This window comes from Benincasa hispida, chromosome 11, assembly GCF_009727055.1.
Source record: "Benincasa hispida cultivar B227 chromosome 11, ASM972705v1, whole genome shotgun sequence".
NCBI lineage: Eukaryota > Viridiplantae > Streptophyta > Magnoliopsida > Cucurbitales > Cucurbitaceae > Benincasa > Benincasa hispida.
This window is the reverse complement of record NC_052359.1, coordinates 63,822,594-63,840,028: the sequence shown is the minus strand read 5'-3', so window position 1 is coordinate 63,840,028 and position 17,435 is coordinate 63,822,594. Positions and strand designations below refer to the sequence as shown.

Sequence of the window (17,435 nt, the reverse complement as noted above, 5' to 3'; positions counted from 1 at the left end):
TTCAATTTCAATGTCTTCTTCAACTTCATCTTCCTGCAAGCATATGATAGAAAGTAAGAATCTTAAAAAACTTAATATTCAGATAAACTATGATAGAGGGCTATCACTGTCTATCTCATATAGACAATCCTAGAGGACTATCACTATCTATCTCAGATAGACACTGATAGACCTCTATCAGAGTCAATCTCAGATAAACAGTTATAGGAGTCTATCACTATCTATCTGAGATAGAAAGTGACAGAGGACTATCATTGTTTATCCCAGATACACACTGATAGTAGTCTATCTCTGTCTGTCAACTTTTTTGTTTGAACAAAAAGTAGTTTAAGAAAAGAATCAAACCTCAGGCAACTTTTGTGTTTTGGAAAATCATCTTGTGTTTGAAGTTATTGTGTTCGCATCTCAGTTTTCTACAAGAAAACAATTTGTTATTGTTTTCTATCCAAGATTTTTTTTTTTTTTCCTATCTAAGAAAGTAAGAAACTTAAAAAACATAATATTAAGATAGACCAATAAAGAACTATCCCTATCTATTATACATACAAACCTCTCTTTTTCTTTGCCTCTCATTTTAAACTTGGATCTACCAGGAAAAGAAATTTTAGTAAATATATGGTTACATTTATTTAATTGTAAGAAAGAAAGTAAGTAAGAAACTTAAAAAAAAACATAATATTAAGATAGACAGTGATAGATGACTATCATAGTCTATTTGAGATAGACACTAATAACACTCAATCACTGTCTATCTTACATGTGTCTCATTTTAACTTAAATCTACAAGGAAAAGCAATTCTAAATAATAAATGCATGGTTATATTTAAATAAAATAAAATAGTATATGACAATTCAAATACTTACTCCAGATAAAAATGATGCTGCATAGCCAACCATTGTATCAATATCATCACTTTCTTCTAAGATTTGAAGGCTACAAGAGTCGGTTTATTTTTTCCACACCTTCTTTATGCTCTTTTTTCTTTTTGGTTGTTGTTTCTAATAGAAGTCTACTATTTAGTCTTTCCATAATTGACCTCGACATTTTTTTTATTTCTTCTTGGCCTTGTTTCAGAAGATTTTGTTCTTCTACTATTTTATGTTGTCCTTTTCTTAGTTCACTAATTTCTTTCATTACTCTATCTGTTCCTCTTCCTTCAATTTGTTCATTTTTTTCTTGGTTCATTTGTCTCTTTTTCTCCTCTCTTTTTCCCGCTCTTTCTCTTCCTCTGTTTCACATTCTATGAAATATTTGAAAGTTGATTTAGATTCTTCTTCTGTTCAACATAGTGGTGTCACATAAAACTACAAGTAAACATATATTAAATTATTAGAGAAAAATAACTAGCACCATAAGTGATAGACAATGATAGTAGTCTATCACTGTCTATCAGTGATGGACAGAGATAGAACTACATCACTGTCTATCTTTAAAGTGGTAGACAATGAAAATATTCTTATTTAAGGAATTACTTACATCTTCTGTTTAAAAAATGTTCTCATTTAGAATCCTCCACTCATCTAACTCTAAACACTCCCATGTGATGATTCTTAGACTTTTGATTCCAAATTCAACATCTAAATCAGAAAATTTTTGGAATTGTCTCAAAAGCCCAATAGACTAATGCTAATGGGAATCCTTGAAGGCAAACAGCATCCTCTCAGTATATGATGCTCTCTTAAAGAATTGATAGGTTAGGATGTAAGACAATCTTCCCCAAAGATAGTCTTTGAATACTTGTTCATCGTCCAAAATGTCTACATGTTTTAAATTGACATGGTTGTGTTGTTGCTTGAGGAATAAAAGAGCTTCTAGGATTTAGAGATTGGCTAATTTAACTTTCAGTGAGTCTTCCTCATTGCATAGTGCTTTGAAAGTTCTCTCTATATCTCTCTTAGTTATATGATCATCATAAACAAAAAAATAATTTCCAAGTTCAAACACTTTTATTTTTCCTAAATCTAATTGAGGGAAGACGTGGCCTTTCAATCCAGTTATTAAACAAAATTCATTCAATCCAAATTCTACTATATGGCCATTAAAGTTGAATGCTAAAATATTCAGCTTCTTTATATAGCATTGTCTTCTTACTAAGTAGTTGAGGAATTGGTTGGGTATTTTGGCCATTTTAATATTAAGAAGTGTCCAAATGGGCCATTTAAAATTTGAGAAAAAAATGTTTCATCTAATTTTGTTCTTATCAAATTCAATACCTATATACTAAAGTAGACAATAACTCTTAAGTTTATGTTCTCATTTTCCATAATCAATTCATGTCCCACTTGTTGAAAATATATAGTTAATAATATGTTAGAAAGTAAAATTTTAATAACACCACCAACTAGCAAGATAACTATCAACAAAATCATTACCTATTATCTATTATCTATTGATAGACTGATAGTGCTCTATCTCTGTCTATCTCAGATAGACAATGATAGAAGTTTATCACTATCTATCTGTGATAGATGTCTATTATCAATGTCTATCCACAATAGATAGTGATAGAATACTATCACTGTTTATCCCAGATAGATAGTGATATTGGTATATCACATGCTATATATTACTTATATCCAGTTAGTATAGTGAACAAAATAATAGAGTACAAGTACCAAATACTATAAAAAGAATAAAGCAATAGCAATAATATTATATAACAAGTATATTTCAGAAACCATCACGATAACTAAGTACCAAATACTACAAAAACAGTCCAACAATAGCAATAACATTATAGAACAAGTATACTTCAACAATTACCATTATTAATGTCTCTCCCAGATAGATTCACACTTTCAAAAACTGAAAACACTATCACTAACATAGAGTGCAATGCATTAACAAAATCACTATCTACCAACAACAATGATAAAACTCTATCATTGTCCATCTTTAGACACTTATCGTACTCTATCTCTGTCTATCTCAGAAAGACATTAATAGTACTTTATCACTATCTATCCTAGAGAGACACCGATAGTACTCTATCACTGACTATCCTAGATAGACACTGATAGTACTCTATCTTTGTCTATCCCAATTCGAAGTAGACAAGTATGTATTGATGTTAAAAAAAATTTTATAGTTGCTAAAGTTCTTAAGACATATAGTGTAACTAGTCTATCACCATGTATTAATAGATAGACTCAAATAGACAACTATGTACTAACAAGTACATTATTAAATAAGCATCAATGCACAACAACACAATAAAAATCCATCATTAAATAAGTCAAATAAGTCAAATAAAACCTTAAGTACATTACTACCGTTCATATGCCACTCATTTGTAGTAGGGTTTATGTAGCTTGGAGTAGTGTCTGTCATCAATTTTACATATTGTTTTCCTAATTGCACACATTCATTGCAACTATATCCCTCCTCTTCTAAGTCAAATCCTTAAATGATAGAACTCTATCATTCATTAAAGTCACCCATCCTTTAAAAACCCATTCATTGAAGTTTATCATTATTTATCTCAGATAGAAACCGATAGTACTCTATCTCTGTCTACCTCAGATAGACACTGATAGTACTTCATCTCTATCCCAGATAGATAATGATAGTATTATATCTCTATCTATCTACTATCACTATCTATCTCAAATAGATAATGATAGTAATCTATATCTGTCTATTTCAATTTGAAATTATCAATCACCAATTACATTAACATTATCTACCAACGATAATCAATAATCAATTGGTTTCACCTTTTTCTTCTTTTTAGATTTTATTTTGTTTCCTCTTTCTTTGCTTGTTGATAATTCAGCTTTTATTATTTTCTTTCCTTTTCCTTTGCTTCCTATGCTTGTTGATGATTCAGCTTTGACCACTTTTTGTTTTTTGTTTACCATCTATTTACACAAATAATTAGGTTTAATAAGGTTTAATAAGTATGATTAAATGGAAGAGTTGATGAAATGAAAAGAAAAGAGAAGGATTATAATTTTGAAGAGTTGATTTGATGATAGATTGTAATGTTGAAGAATGAATTTTTTAGTAGTAACGACAGTTATAGCACTTGTAGCAGCAGTGTAGCAACAGCAACAATCATAGCAGGAAATAGAAGATGAAGAAGAACCAGTCATAGCAACAGAGGGAGAAGAAGATGAAGAAGAAGAAGGACGGAAAGTAGTAGCAAAGCAGAAGAAGAAGAAGTCGTTGAGTCGTAGTAGCAGCAGAAGAAACATGTTTCTATCGTGCACTATTCATCAACAAGCCGTTGGAAACGTGGGAAGACGATCAGTCGGGTTGGACAATCCGATTTTGTGTAATCAGGCGATTTTCAACTAAACGTGAAGATGATTGGATGATTAATTTGGGGGATTTTGCGTGGGTTGGGGATATTTTTGGTATTTCACTATCGTATGGGTTGGGCTTTTGGGCAATCTACATTCATTTTATTGTATTATTTAATCCATTTTAGGCTAATTTTAGGCTGGGTAGATTTTTTGTTATTGTTGTAAATATTTTGAACTTTTTTATTACACTTAAAAAGACCCCACGTTAAAAGCCAAAAAATTGATTTAGGGTTTTGAGCATGAATCTTCCTAAAGTTTTTAAATCTTTTTGTTCAATGAAGATCGAAAGATCAACTTCTAAAATGATAATTAGTCTCTTATCTCAATAGGCAATAAAGATTTCATATTCGTGTTATAAATATTTTGGAGGCTTTAACTAAACTAAAAAAATAATAAAATAAATTATAGTTAGAATTTCTAGTTGAAACAATTTTTAGAAATATTATTTATCTTTTTTAAGAACAATAAAAGTAGGTTATGAGAAATTTGAACTAGTATAAGTCAATTTACCAATGAATTATTCACTTTGCTCATAAAGATTATCACTTGAACTAATGAATTAGATGGAATTAGGATTTTTTCCCCCCTTAAATTCTTGTAGAATAGATAAACTTTCAGACTTTTTATATAAAAGTAAAAATTTCAGGGTTCATTATACAATGTTTGAATATGTGAATATGTAATTCCTTTTTTTTCCTTAATTCAATATGTGGGGTGATAACCATTTTACCTCATGGTCGATGATATTGTATGACACCATTTAATAGTCATTGTTTTTAATTTTTGGTTTTTATGTTTTTTGTTTTCTGTTTTTGATTTTCTACTTTTTGAAAACAAAAATGATATGTATCTAATAGTGTTTCATTGTTTTTTTTTATTATTATTGGAAAAGAAAGGGAAATCAAACTTGTTTTATAAATGTTTTTGAAAAAATAGAGAGATCACAAAAATTAAGCATATAAAAAGATAATGAAACTTTTTTTATAATTATGTTGAATGAAGCATATATTTTTCAAACTGGTTTTATTGTTTATTGTTTTTTAGTTTTAAGGTCCGTTTCAAATTGCTTTTGAAATCAAAAAAAGCTATTTTAGGAGAATATTAACTACCTAGACTATTTGGTAAAATAATTAATTTATCAATCTAGCCAGAATCACTTATAAAATTGTTCTAACATGCAAAAAATTATTTAATGAAACTTTTAGATTTTAGTTTTCCTAAAAATGTGGTACTTCGCTTACCCATCTCAAATTTTTTTTTCATTAATTTAATTTCTCACATTTATTTCAAATTTTAGTTGTTTCAAATTCTTATAACAATTATTTTTTAAAAAATTTTATTTCATAAAATTTCTTTAATTAAACAAAAATAGTTGCAAATTCAAATCATATATATTTTTAAATAATTATATAACTAAATTACACTAATTTAATATTAATTTATCAAACATCTTAACTAGTTTTTCTAATTTAAAATTAAAAATTACCAAATACTCTTTTATTTCTATCTACAAGTTAATTTTTCTAGAAATACAGCTACCAACAATTATTTTAAAAGTTATAACAATCTCAAACGAAATCTTAGTATAATTAAAGACAAATGAAGCATAACAAATGTAATCGAACTTATTTTTTAAATTAAAATATAAAAAATGTAATCACAATAATGATTGAAAAAGTTTCAAACTTCTATTTTTTTTTTTTTTTTTTTGGTAGCTTTAGTATGGTTATAAAAAAATGAAGTATATAAATGTAATCAAATTCTTGTATTGAATTTAAGTATAAAAAAAATCTAATTACAACAAAAATTGAAAAAGTCCAACCTTTGTAGTTTCAGTATACTTATAAATAATGAAGCAAAAAAACATAATAAAATTCATTTCTAAATTAAAGTATAAAAATGTAATTACAAAAGAAAAAATAGTAGAAAAAAGTTTTAAACAAACCGATTATTATAATACAGAATAAAATAGCCTACATCACAAATACAAACTATTATAATCCATAGACAATAATAACTACATACTATAATGATCAACTCAACATTCCAAAATTCTTTACTATCTTTTCTATAGAATGTTCTTAACTAAAATAGATCCCACAATTTTTATTCTCATTTCTATATCGTACTACAAAGTAAATAGACTCGCAATTCAAATATCGGAGACTACATATCACTTTTTAAATTTCAAAAATCAAATAAAAGTTATATTGAAGTCTAAAAGACCAAAAGGTAAGCACTTTAAAAGACATGAACCAAAAATTCTAAATTCTGTAAACTTAATGGCATAAAAACAATGCATCCTTTTCCACAATGTGCTTAACACTTTACAGGGCCCTATCATTTATTTATAGCAAAACCAAATTGGAAACAGAGCATCTAAAAATTTCATCTGCAAAGACATTGTTATGTCGAAATCCCCCTTTAGCAAAACAAGAAATGTGGCAAATGCCATTCTCCTACCCTCTTAATTACTGTGCACAGATTGTTCATTCAAGTAAGAAATTGCAACTGCAGCATGAAGAGCAGCTCCAACTGGAAGAACTCGCTCATCTAGGACAATATATGGCGAGTGCAACGGTATTCCAGATTTCATAGTTTCATTCTTCACTCCGATCATGAAAAATGCAGCAGGCATCTGCTGCGAGTAGAAGCTGAAGTCCTCCGCTGCCATGATCTTTGGAAGATGATGCACATTTGATTCTCCTCCTAGCAAATGTTCTCCTACCTTCTTTGCGTGGCTGTACAATGCTTCGTCATTGACAGTAGCTGGGTAGAATATCGACTTTTCTTCCATAAAGTCTACCGAGGCAGTACACCGATGCACAGCTGCTTGAACCTCTATGACCTGGTGGGATGATTTCAGTAAGCCAGCACAGTTTCTTGTATCATAATTCCTAAACTGAGTGATTCTTTTTCCTTATTTATTTGATATCAGTGAAAAGTCCATCAATTCAACAAGAATTTGTGACGGATTATGGCTAATGTGGATCCATATATAAAATAAGGAAATTGCAATAGATGGCAAAATAGTTTAGGTATTTTCCAAACATGTCTTTGATGTTTGTGATTTTACACATATAGCAAAATACTCAAATTCAGATTTTTATTTGTACTTCGATTTTGCCCTCTTTAACAAACTGTGGTCCCTATTTTTCCTCCTCATTTTTTTCGGATCCTTTTTTCTCTTTTCCAAAATTACAAAGCAAATTAGGGTTTATAATACATCTAATGGCACCGTCTGGCCCTTTACTCCGGCACTAGCAACCTCAGTCAGGTATTTCTTGTTTCTTTTTTTTTCTCTAAATTCTAATCGTCTGCAAATCTACTTTTCTCTTATATTTCTGTTTTTTGTTTAGCTTGATCTTTGTGATGGCCCTTATCCACTTTTTTCCTCAAGGGCTTTAGTGTAGTACTTCAATACATCTGATTTATTCCTTACGATTTTTTTTTTTTTTCTCTTTTTGTGTTTGTTCATTTTATTATTTTAAATCCTTTATTTGGAATCAAATGGATTGGTTTATTGTAGGTTCTAAACTTTTTCTCTCCTTTAATGTCCTAATTTTTTGTTTATTGATTTCTACAGGTAGCCAGTACATGAGCATTCACCTTTGGTTTGGTTTACAGAAGTATTAAGCTCAAGTTACTAGAGGTAAATTTGAATCCATTGTTGTCCAAACGTTGTTCTTATAGTAAATCAATTGCTGGTCAGGCTTTTTTTTTTTTTTTTTTTTTTTAATGGTATGCATTTTTCGTTCTGTTGTGTGCTTTTTTTTTTTCTTATTTAGGTCGTGCCAAATTGTTATATTTTGCTGATTTTTCTGGTTCTGGATTAGATATTAATGGTATATCATTATACCAAATTGAGATAATCAATGGGCGATTTTCAAAAATAGAATAATAAGGAAAATTATTTACATAAAATAGCAAAATTTTAATCTTCTTTGATAGAGACTGAGTCTATTAGTGTTTATCTATGATAGAAATAGATAGAAGTCAGATAGAAGTCTATCACTGATAGACACTGATAGATTTGTCAGTGTCTATTAGTGTTTTTTTTTTTTTTTGTTATTTCTGTAAATAGTTTGAAATTTTTTATATCTGTGAAAATTTCCCATTTTCAATTGTATATTACACTTCTAAAGATTTCCAAATCCATTTTTCATTTACTCTTCTATAAATTGTTATATGATTACTATCTAATTTATATTTGATTGTTAAGTGATTGCTATCTAAATGATACCTAATTTCTATCTTATTACCATCTTTGACATTATATACTTATATATCAATGTGAGTTATATCTTATTTAAGGTTGTTAATCATGGTATGAGTTATTCATATAATTCTTTTGTTATAATTCACTTCCGTGATCATCTTGTTCAACTTAACATCAAGATCCCAATTGTGCTATCTTCTATAGTCATACCTAAGATTAAGGTACACTAAGCTTAAGACCATTGATTATTAAGGCTAACCCACAAATAAAAAAAATAAAAAAATAAAAAAAGGGAAGAAGAAGAAGAAGAAAACTGTCTGGTTTTGTGTTTGATGCATATTGACATGCATGTCTAGGCTTTTAAACATAAGTGTATCAATAGTAGATCCAACAACAGTCAACATACAATCAGTTTACTTATATTTTAGAAATCACTAAACTTATATACTTTACATATCAATGTGAGAGGTGAATTATAAATAATTTTTGTATCAAATAATAATCCGATAGCAATCAAATAACGATCAATATCACTGGCAAAAAGAAGAATAATCAGTATAAGATAATAATTAGATAACAATTAGTGTCAAATAACAACAAGATAACAATCATTATCAAATAGCCATGTGTATCGTTAAGAATTAGTATCAAATAATAATCAGATAGCAACGATAACGATCGGTATCATTGGCAATCAATACCACATAATAAATTAGAATCACATAACAATTGATATTATTGATATTCAGATAACAATCAATATCAAATAACAATCAGACAACAATCAAACAGCAAATCAGTATCATTAGCAATCATTATAGATAGAAATCATATAACAATCAAAATCAAATATCAATCAGATAGCAAACATTATCAAATAGCATTTAATACCATTAAGAATCAGTATAAGATAGTAATCAGATAAAAATTAGATAATAATCGGCATAATTGGTAATTAGTATCAGATAGTAATAAAAAAACAATCAGCTAGCATGTATCATTAGTAATTGTATAGCAATCAATAGCAAATAAAAATTAGATATTAATCACATAGCAATCAAATTTCATATGGAAATCAGTGAATCAGTGGAGGCATTTTTTACTTTTCAATTTCAATGTCTCATTTAAATTAGGTTAGGCTCACCGATTTTTCTACTTTTGCAAAATTTATACCTTGGGGATATGGGCCTGATTTTTCTAACTAATTTTGACATGCTTGCAACTGCCACTATAAAATATTCTACCACTAGGAACCGAAGTGGGAGGGTACCTCTTGAATTCTTTGCTTGAGGTAGGAAAGACCTTCCATAGTCATGCTTCGGAAAGTACCTCCAAATGTAACGGTTTTCGGGATAACATTTCCTGCTTGTCCACCCTTGACAAACCCAACAGTGATCACCTACCAAAAAAGTAAGTATATGGTTTACGATTTAATTTCAAAATGTTCAAAGCATTGTCATCCAAAAATTGTCAGCTAAAATTAGAAAAAAAAAAAAAAAAAAAAAAAAAAAAAAAGTTGCACCTCATGAATATGGTTAAACAATAATCTTTAGTGTGTTTGACATTCCATTTGAAAGAAAGCATTACTAAGTGAAAGAACTAGTGAACAAGCATCTCCGGACAAAAAACAGAAGAATTAGTTAAATGCTGCTCTAAAAGCATTTTAGGTGTTATTTTGTATATATTTTAGAAATTTTCAACATCAACTTTGATTATTGAGAAGTTCTAGAATCTCTTTTAATCGATAATATCACTGTTTAATATTTTAACCAAACACCACAAATTGTTTTAGTCATGCATAGTCACTCTTTACTATCTCTTTCTGGTTGATCTTTTGTCAATGAAATATAAGAGATATATAAGGACAGAATTGTGACAAACAAAAAGTAATTGATCGTGACTACTCCAAAGAGATCCTTCTACGAACCAAAAGAAAAATCAACTCAAAATGAACTATTGGTTCAAAAGTTAGATTGAACCAAAAATCAGTTTGTGGACTAACAAAAACAGAGTTTCAACAATATTTTCCATGTTGTGTTGGAGAAGTAAGATTACCCTGGAATCAAGAGGATCAGTTTCTCGAGAAATTATGTGTTGAAGAGAGATGATAGCAGTTGACATGGCAAGAACTGGATCTCTTGCATTATGAGGCATTGCAGCATGACCACCAATTCCTTGAATTGTAGCCACAAACCTACCACTACCAGCCATAAATGGGCCAGCCCTTGAACCAATTGTCCCTACAGGCAATTCTGGAATAATATGTAACCCAAATATGCCTTGAAACTTGTCCAGAGCACCCTCTTTTAACATATGGTAAGCCCCAGCACGTCCCTCTTCCCCAGGTTGGAAAACAAGCTTCACTGTGCCCTTTCAGAATTCACAAAGAGTTTCCAAAATGAACCATATCAATCAAGCAAAGCAACAAAATGAACAAACAAAAGCCTTAAACTATTTCCTTAGGCTTTGTTTGATGATAATTTCTTTTTTCGTCTTTAGTTTTTTAAAACTGTAGGCTTGTTTTCTCACAGTTTCTTTTCCATGGTTTTTACCTGTCTTTAAGAAAATATTTGAATTTTGGGCCAAATTACAAAAAGAAAAAGACAAGTTTTTCAAAACTATAGTATAGATTTGACTTCCCCTAATTGTGAAGGTTGACATAAATAATTGTATATTACCTTTAGCTCATTTCTTCTCTGCTGAAGCAACTTAGCAGCTCCAAGAAGCATTGTGACATGAGCATCATGGCCACAAGCGTGCATTTTGCCATCGTTCTTACTCTTATGCTCCCACTCAACCATTTCCTTTGAAAATGGTAATGTTGAATCATCACTCAAATAGCTAAAGTTATTGAAAATGAAAACACAATCATTCCATTCAGATTTCAGAGTGTAAATGGAATTCATATGGGCCAAATATTCTACAAAAGAACAGAACAGGAAACTAATCGATTCTCACCCAATTAGAAAGAACCGAAATCTAATTGCAATCTTCTACGCAACTGAAATCATTCCCAATTTCACCAAAAAGAGGGGAAATTAGATTCCAGTTCAGTTAAGATAGAACAAGGCGGAAATAAAAAATACTGATTCGAAAAGGGAATTCCTACGTTAATGGATAGAAACCTGAATAGGAAGAGCATCCATATCAGCCCTAAGAGCGAACCATGGGTGCGCACCTGATCCGACGGACGCCACAATCCCCGTCTTAGCGAAGGGCCAAGTGAAATTAATCCCAAGCGACTCCAGCTCTGTTCGAATGAATTGGCTGGTTTCGAATTCCTCGAAGGACAGCTCCGGATTCTCGTGCAATTTCCTTCGAGCCCTAACCAACCAGTCGAAGAACTCGGGGTTTCTTGCCGATTCCAGAAGCTCCCGAGTTAGATGACTCAACTCCAATGGCGGCTCAGTTCCGAGGCCCGATGATGTACAGAACGGGAATACGAAAAAGAACGCCAATAGAAGTAATTGTTCCATGGGAGTTCCTGTGATCAAATTGGTTGTAAGTTTGAAGAATCTGATGAAGAAACCTCAGGAACTCTCAACTACTTGATTGGAGAGAATTCGTTTTTTATTCATAGATTGGGTGGAGTGAATTTTTAAACATCACATCTGACGTAACATCTGATGTTTGTTTGGAAAAATAAAAGATAAAAGGGGGAAAATAAAGTGAAGTTAGTATCTGATATTGATTTTTTTTTTTTTTTTTTTTTTCTAAGAATCAATTTATACCTCTAAAATTTTAGATTTTTTTAATATTAAATATTTTCTAAAAAAATTATTAAAACACACTTCAAGGGGCAAAAGGAATCAATTAACAAATCACGAGAATGATAACCAAAGCTCAAACTTCATTAAATCCAACTACACCCTACATAGTGAGTATCCCTATTACACATATAAACAAGACGTGAAAGAGTCACACACTACCCATCCCACTCCACTACAACACATCTCCTTGTTATAAGAAGCATAAATATTCATCTTCCACTTGTTAAACTAGGTGAGGCTCCACAAAACATGGTTCAATAGGCTCTCCAATCAAGAGGCCAATCAACATTTCTATACAAAACCTCCCACAAATCTTTTGACCCATCGATCTTAATAGAGTTCTGGTAGCTCCAAATGTACCACAAAATTGCAATCGGCTTGCTTCATTCCTCCTCTTCATGATTGTTAACCATATCATTCCAAAGTTCCAAAGGATGCTAGAAAGATCTGAACATCATAAATAGAGACCGCATATTAGGGAAGAATTTAAGCCAAATGTTCTTGGCCAACTTTTTAGAACAAAAGGCTTAAGATGCGAACTTCCAATCTTTCTTGCAAAACAAACATAAAGGGTCTGCGGCATTCCCTTCTTAAGACTTAATAGATTTTGATATATAACTCATTCCATTGCAGCTTTTGCCTCCTATAAAGGGTTGTTGTTTGATATGAAATTATTATTTTCCAAATGATGTTCTGTCTCTCCTTATTTGATTTGGAGTTTAGAGTAGTGATTTTAGAAAAAAAGATTTGGGTACAATTGATTTTGTAAAATTAATTTTTAAACAATCAAATTTATGTTTGGTTCCAAACTTTTAAAGTGATTTTCAAAATATTTAAAAATGATTTTGAATTATTATATTTGGTTCTAAAAGTGAATTTAGAGTTATCGAATTACTAAAAGTTGTATTCTCTATTTAAGAAATTATCATTTAACTAAATAATTATGATAAATACCCATTTCTGTTTATTTTATTACTAAATTCATATATGCATGGTTGATATTTTGAGTAAGGTAAATGTTTATAAGAGATATTAAAAGAAAATTCAAAAAATATATGATTGTTTGTTTTATTAACAATTTAATGGCAGACAATGCATGTCATCTTTTGTTTCAGTATTTAAATTTTAAAAAAATTGATTTCACAAATAGCTAACAAACAATATTTTAATAAAAAAAATGAATTAGATAACCATTTTGGAACTGATTTCTGGTCAATCACTTAACAAAAGTCACCTATGAACTAATTCTTTCACAATCAATTTGAAATGATTTTAAATTTTTCTAAAATCAATTTTACTTCATGCCAAACACCATAATTTTTTTATCAACTACATAAAATTATTCTTACTGGATTATGGAGAAACAATATGGCATAAGTTTTTTTTTTTTTTTTTTGGGATATTTGCAATAGATGGTAAATAAGGGAAAATTTTAAAAATGAATCATCTCTCTAAAATATCTGCAAATATGGAAGTATTGACTAATCAACTTTTAAATTTTTTCTAATTTCTAATTTTGATTGCTCTTATCTTGTCTTGTTGCACACTTCATCTTCCCTTTCATTTTTTTATTTTTGTTTTTTATTTTCTTTCTTTTTTTCGATTTTTGCTTCTTTCCTTTATTTTCTTTCTTTTCTCCGATTTTTGCTTCATTCCTTTCTTTTTCTATTTTTCTTATTTTCTTTACTTTCCTTCTTCTTCCCTTCTTTCTCCATTTTTTACTTCTTCTCTTTTTTTTTTCTTTATCTGATTTTTGTTTCTTCTTTTTTTTCATAAGAATTATGAAATTGAGTTTCGTATCCAAAATTTGAAAGTACCTAATTCATAAGTAACTTAGCACTAACAAGGCAATTATCAAGTTTAGTTATTATAACAAAATATCAAATATAAATAGCAAATGAAAACGAATTTGAAATAAACTACTTTTTTAGTCCAGAAATTTACACCATTTTTAGAAACATTTCTTAAAAGTTTGAAATAAGAAACGATAATTTATTAAACAAGTTTATTTCTCAAAAAATGAGAAATGTGAATGATACTAAACAGGTCAATAGTTTTTTTTCCTCTTTTTATAGGACTTTAAGAGTACGATGTCTATCATAAATAAACCACAAAAAATGGCATAGATAGCCCAAAATGAATGACACAAATTGAAATATCTGTGTATTGGTGTACCATAATATTTGTGTCTTGATAATATAAATTATTAATGATATTAGTGATAGAACTTAGATAAATATCAGTCATATTCATGTATTAGTGATATTGAATTTAGGTAGTGATAAAAGTCTATTATTGTAATCATGATAAAAGTTTCCCAATACAGCCACTAGCAGCGGATGACCCACCAGACGACACCACTGACAGCGGACAACCACGGACAGCAACACTGACGAACTAGAGAAATGCGGGCAAAAGCAACTAGGAGAAATGCAGACGACCAAGGGTTTGGGGAAGGAGAGAAATGGAGAAAATGAAGTTATAAATCTAGGGCTTTTCATTAAAGTAAGAAAAAAATATTATTAGGTAATTTTTTTTATATTTTACTTGACATTAAAAAAAATATCAAGTAAAGGTTCGCGTGAAAATATTAATAGACAAATAGAGACAATCTAGGGCTTTTCATTAAAGTAAGAAAAAAATATTCTTAGGTAATTTTTTTTATATTTTACTTGACATTAAAAAAATATCAAGTAAAGATTCGCGTGAAAATATTAATAAACAAATAGAGACTAGACGATCGCTTAACAAGTCCAAACGATCGTTTACAAAATACTATACGATCACTTAAATTATCTATACGATCGCTGAGCTCTGCTACACGATCGCTGAGTAACAAAATGTTATACGATCGCCTACCTAATACTATATGATCACTGAGCTCGGCTACACGATCGCTAAGTAACAAAATGTTATACGATCGCCTACCAAATGCTACACGATCGTTGAGTAAAAAAATGTTATACGATCGCCTACCCAATGTTATATGATCGCCTACCAAATGCTATACGATCGCTAAGCTCGGCTACACGATCGCTGAGTAACACTAGATGATCGCCCACGAAGACCCCGCGTTCGCTTACCTAGAACTACCAAATGCTATATGATTCGCCTACCAAATTGGAGGCCTATCAAATATCTGAAATATTCCGTAAATCTCCGCTTTTTTAACCCTTTTACTTGATACGGAAAAAATGTCAAGTAAGAGCTTCTTATACTTGACATGTTTCAGCTTCTTATACTTGCACGTGAAATGTGTCAAGTAAGACCTTATATTACTTGACACGAAAATCATGTCAAGTAAAGATTCGTGTGAAAATATCCGAAATATTCCTTCAATCTCCGCTTTTTTAACCCTTTTACTTGACTTTTTTTTGTCTAAAATCATAATACTTGACGTTTTTTCCATAGAAACGTCAAGTAATTAAAAACTACAAGTGTCAAGTAATGTAGATTTTGTAGTAGTGGTTTTGAGTGTTAATTTTTCAAAATTGATAGTCATTAATGAAAGTCAATGAAAGTCTATCAGTGATAGTCATTAATATTTTCTATCATTGATAGTTTAATCTTCAATAATTTTTTTCACAGTTAATAGCCACTTATAGAAGTCTATAATTGATAGCCAACTTAGTGAATTTAATTAATAAAGTTGAATCTCAAACTAAAGTGTAAGTGGAATGCCTAAAGTTACCATTAATGGCATGTTATCCGTGATAGAAACTATCAATGATGACATATTATTTAATGGTAAAAATGAATGACAGAAGTTATCTCTAATAGTATGTTATCAATGATAAAAGCTATCACTGATAACTACGTTATAAGTGATATTAGTGAAATCGATGATAGAACTTAGGTGATATCCATATATCGACGAAAGTCTATCATTGATAGCCACTGATTGAAGCTATTAATGATATCCGTATATCAGCGATATGACTTAGGTATATATCAATAAAAGGAATGATATTAATGTGATATTGGTGATATGACTTAGGTAAATATCATATATAGTCACTTATAGACCTCTCATTGATAAACTTCTATCATTTATAATTTTAAATGTTAATATTTGAAATATGATAGTTTCCTTTCAAAAGTTGATAACTACTTATAAAAGTCTATCATTGATATCCACCGATAGCCTTAGGTGTTAGTATTTCGAGTTTGATTCCAAGTGTTACTATTTTAAGGTTGTATTAATATTTCTCCAAATGAAAGTTATCACTGATAGCAGCTATCAATGATAGCATCTAATAGCAGCTATCAGTAACTATCATTGATAGCTGCTATTAGTTGATAGTTTTCAGTTTCAAAAAATCGGAAGAAGAAGCGTGAAATGGTGGCTACATATGGGTTTTTTAGTCATTTATCTATATAGCTATCACTGATAGCTGCTATTAGTGATATCTGACGCTAATTATGTATCATATCCCTAATATGTTTATTCTTGTTCTACATCTATTATTATTTTGGATCTGATTGTTATTTTTGCAATCGACATTTTTTTTCCTTAAAGTAATGGAGAAAAATAGGAGAGAGAAGATGAAAAATAACTTTTCCTAAGTTTTTTTTTTATCTATTGGATTATATTATTTCTCTTTAATATAACATTAATATACATTTAAATAAATCATATACACGTGTGAAAAATACCATATTAAGGATTTTTAAAAGGAATTGATTCACTTATTAAAATTTATGATTTAAATTACTATATTTACAAGCTTTAAAGTTGACTTTTAAGTAAGACACATTTTTTATTCGTGAACTTAGTTTCTATATTTAGTTTTTGAGTTCATATCTAAAATAACCCATAATTTTAAAATTTGTACTTGGTAGATCTGTGATAAAAATTTTAAAACTTCATAAATTAAATAAACACTAATATATCCATTTTTTTCGCTGCATCAAGCCCTTGCCCCTAACGAGATGGAGACTATGTCTAAGCAGGGAATGAGCGAGGGGTGGAAGGAAAATTTCTCATGAGCAAAACACGAATGGGGATAGAAAATATATTTCCCCTCCCTATTTATTTTTGTTATTATTTTAAAAAAAAAAAAAATATATATATATATATATATACACACACATACATTCAAAGATCTATATATGTTTAAATTACATACCCACAGGCT

General features: G+C 29.7%; 1 protein-coding gene across 1 annotated transcript; it reads right to left on the bottom strand.

Moving 5' to 3' along the window:
• Window positions 1-6,559: 6,559 nt before the first annotated feature.
• LOC120091050 (IAA-amino acid hydrolase ILR1-like 3) lies at window positions 6,560-12,132 on the bottom strand. Its single transcript, XM_039048853.1, has 5 exons — window positions 11,653-12,132; window positions 11,206-11,331; window positions 10,583-10,897; window positions 9,798-9,926; window positions 6,560-7,156 (listed from the first exon to the last, which is right to left on the bottom strand). The coding sequence occupies exons 1-5, from the start codon at window positions 12,001-12,003 to the stop codon at window positions 6,776-6,778; spliced, it is 1,302 nt and encodes a 433-aa protein (XP_038904781.1). The 5' UTR covers window positions 12,004-12,132; the 3' UTR covers window positions 6,560-6,775.
• Window positions 12,133-17,435: the final 5,303 nt, after the last annotated feature.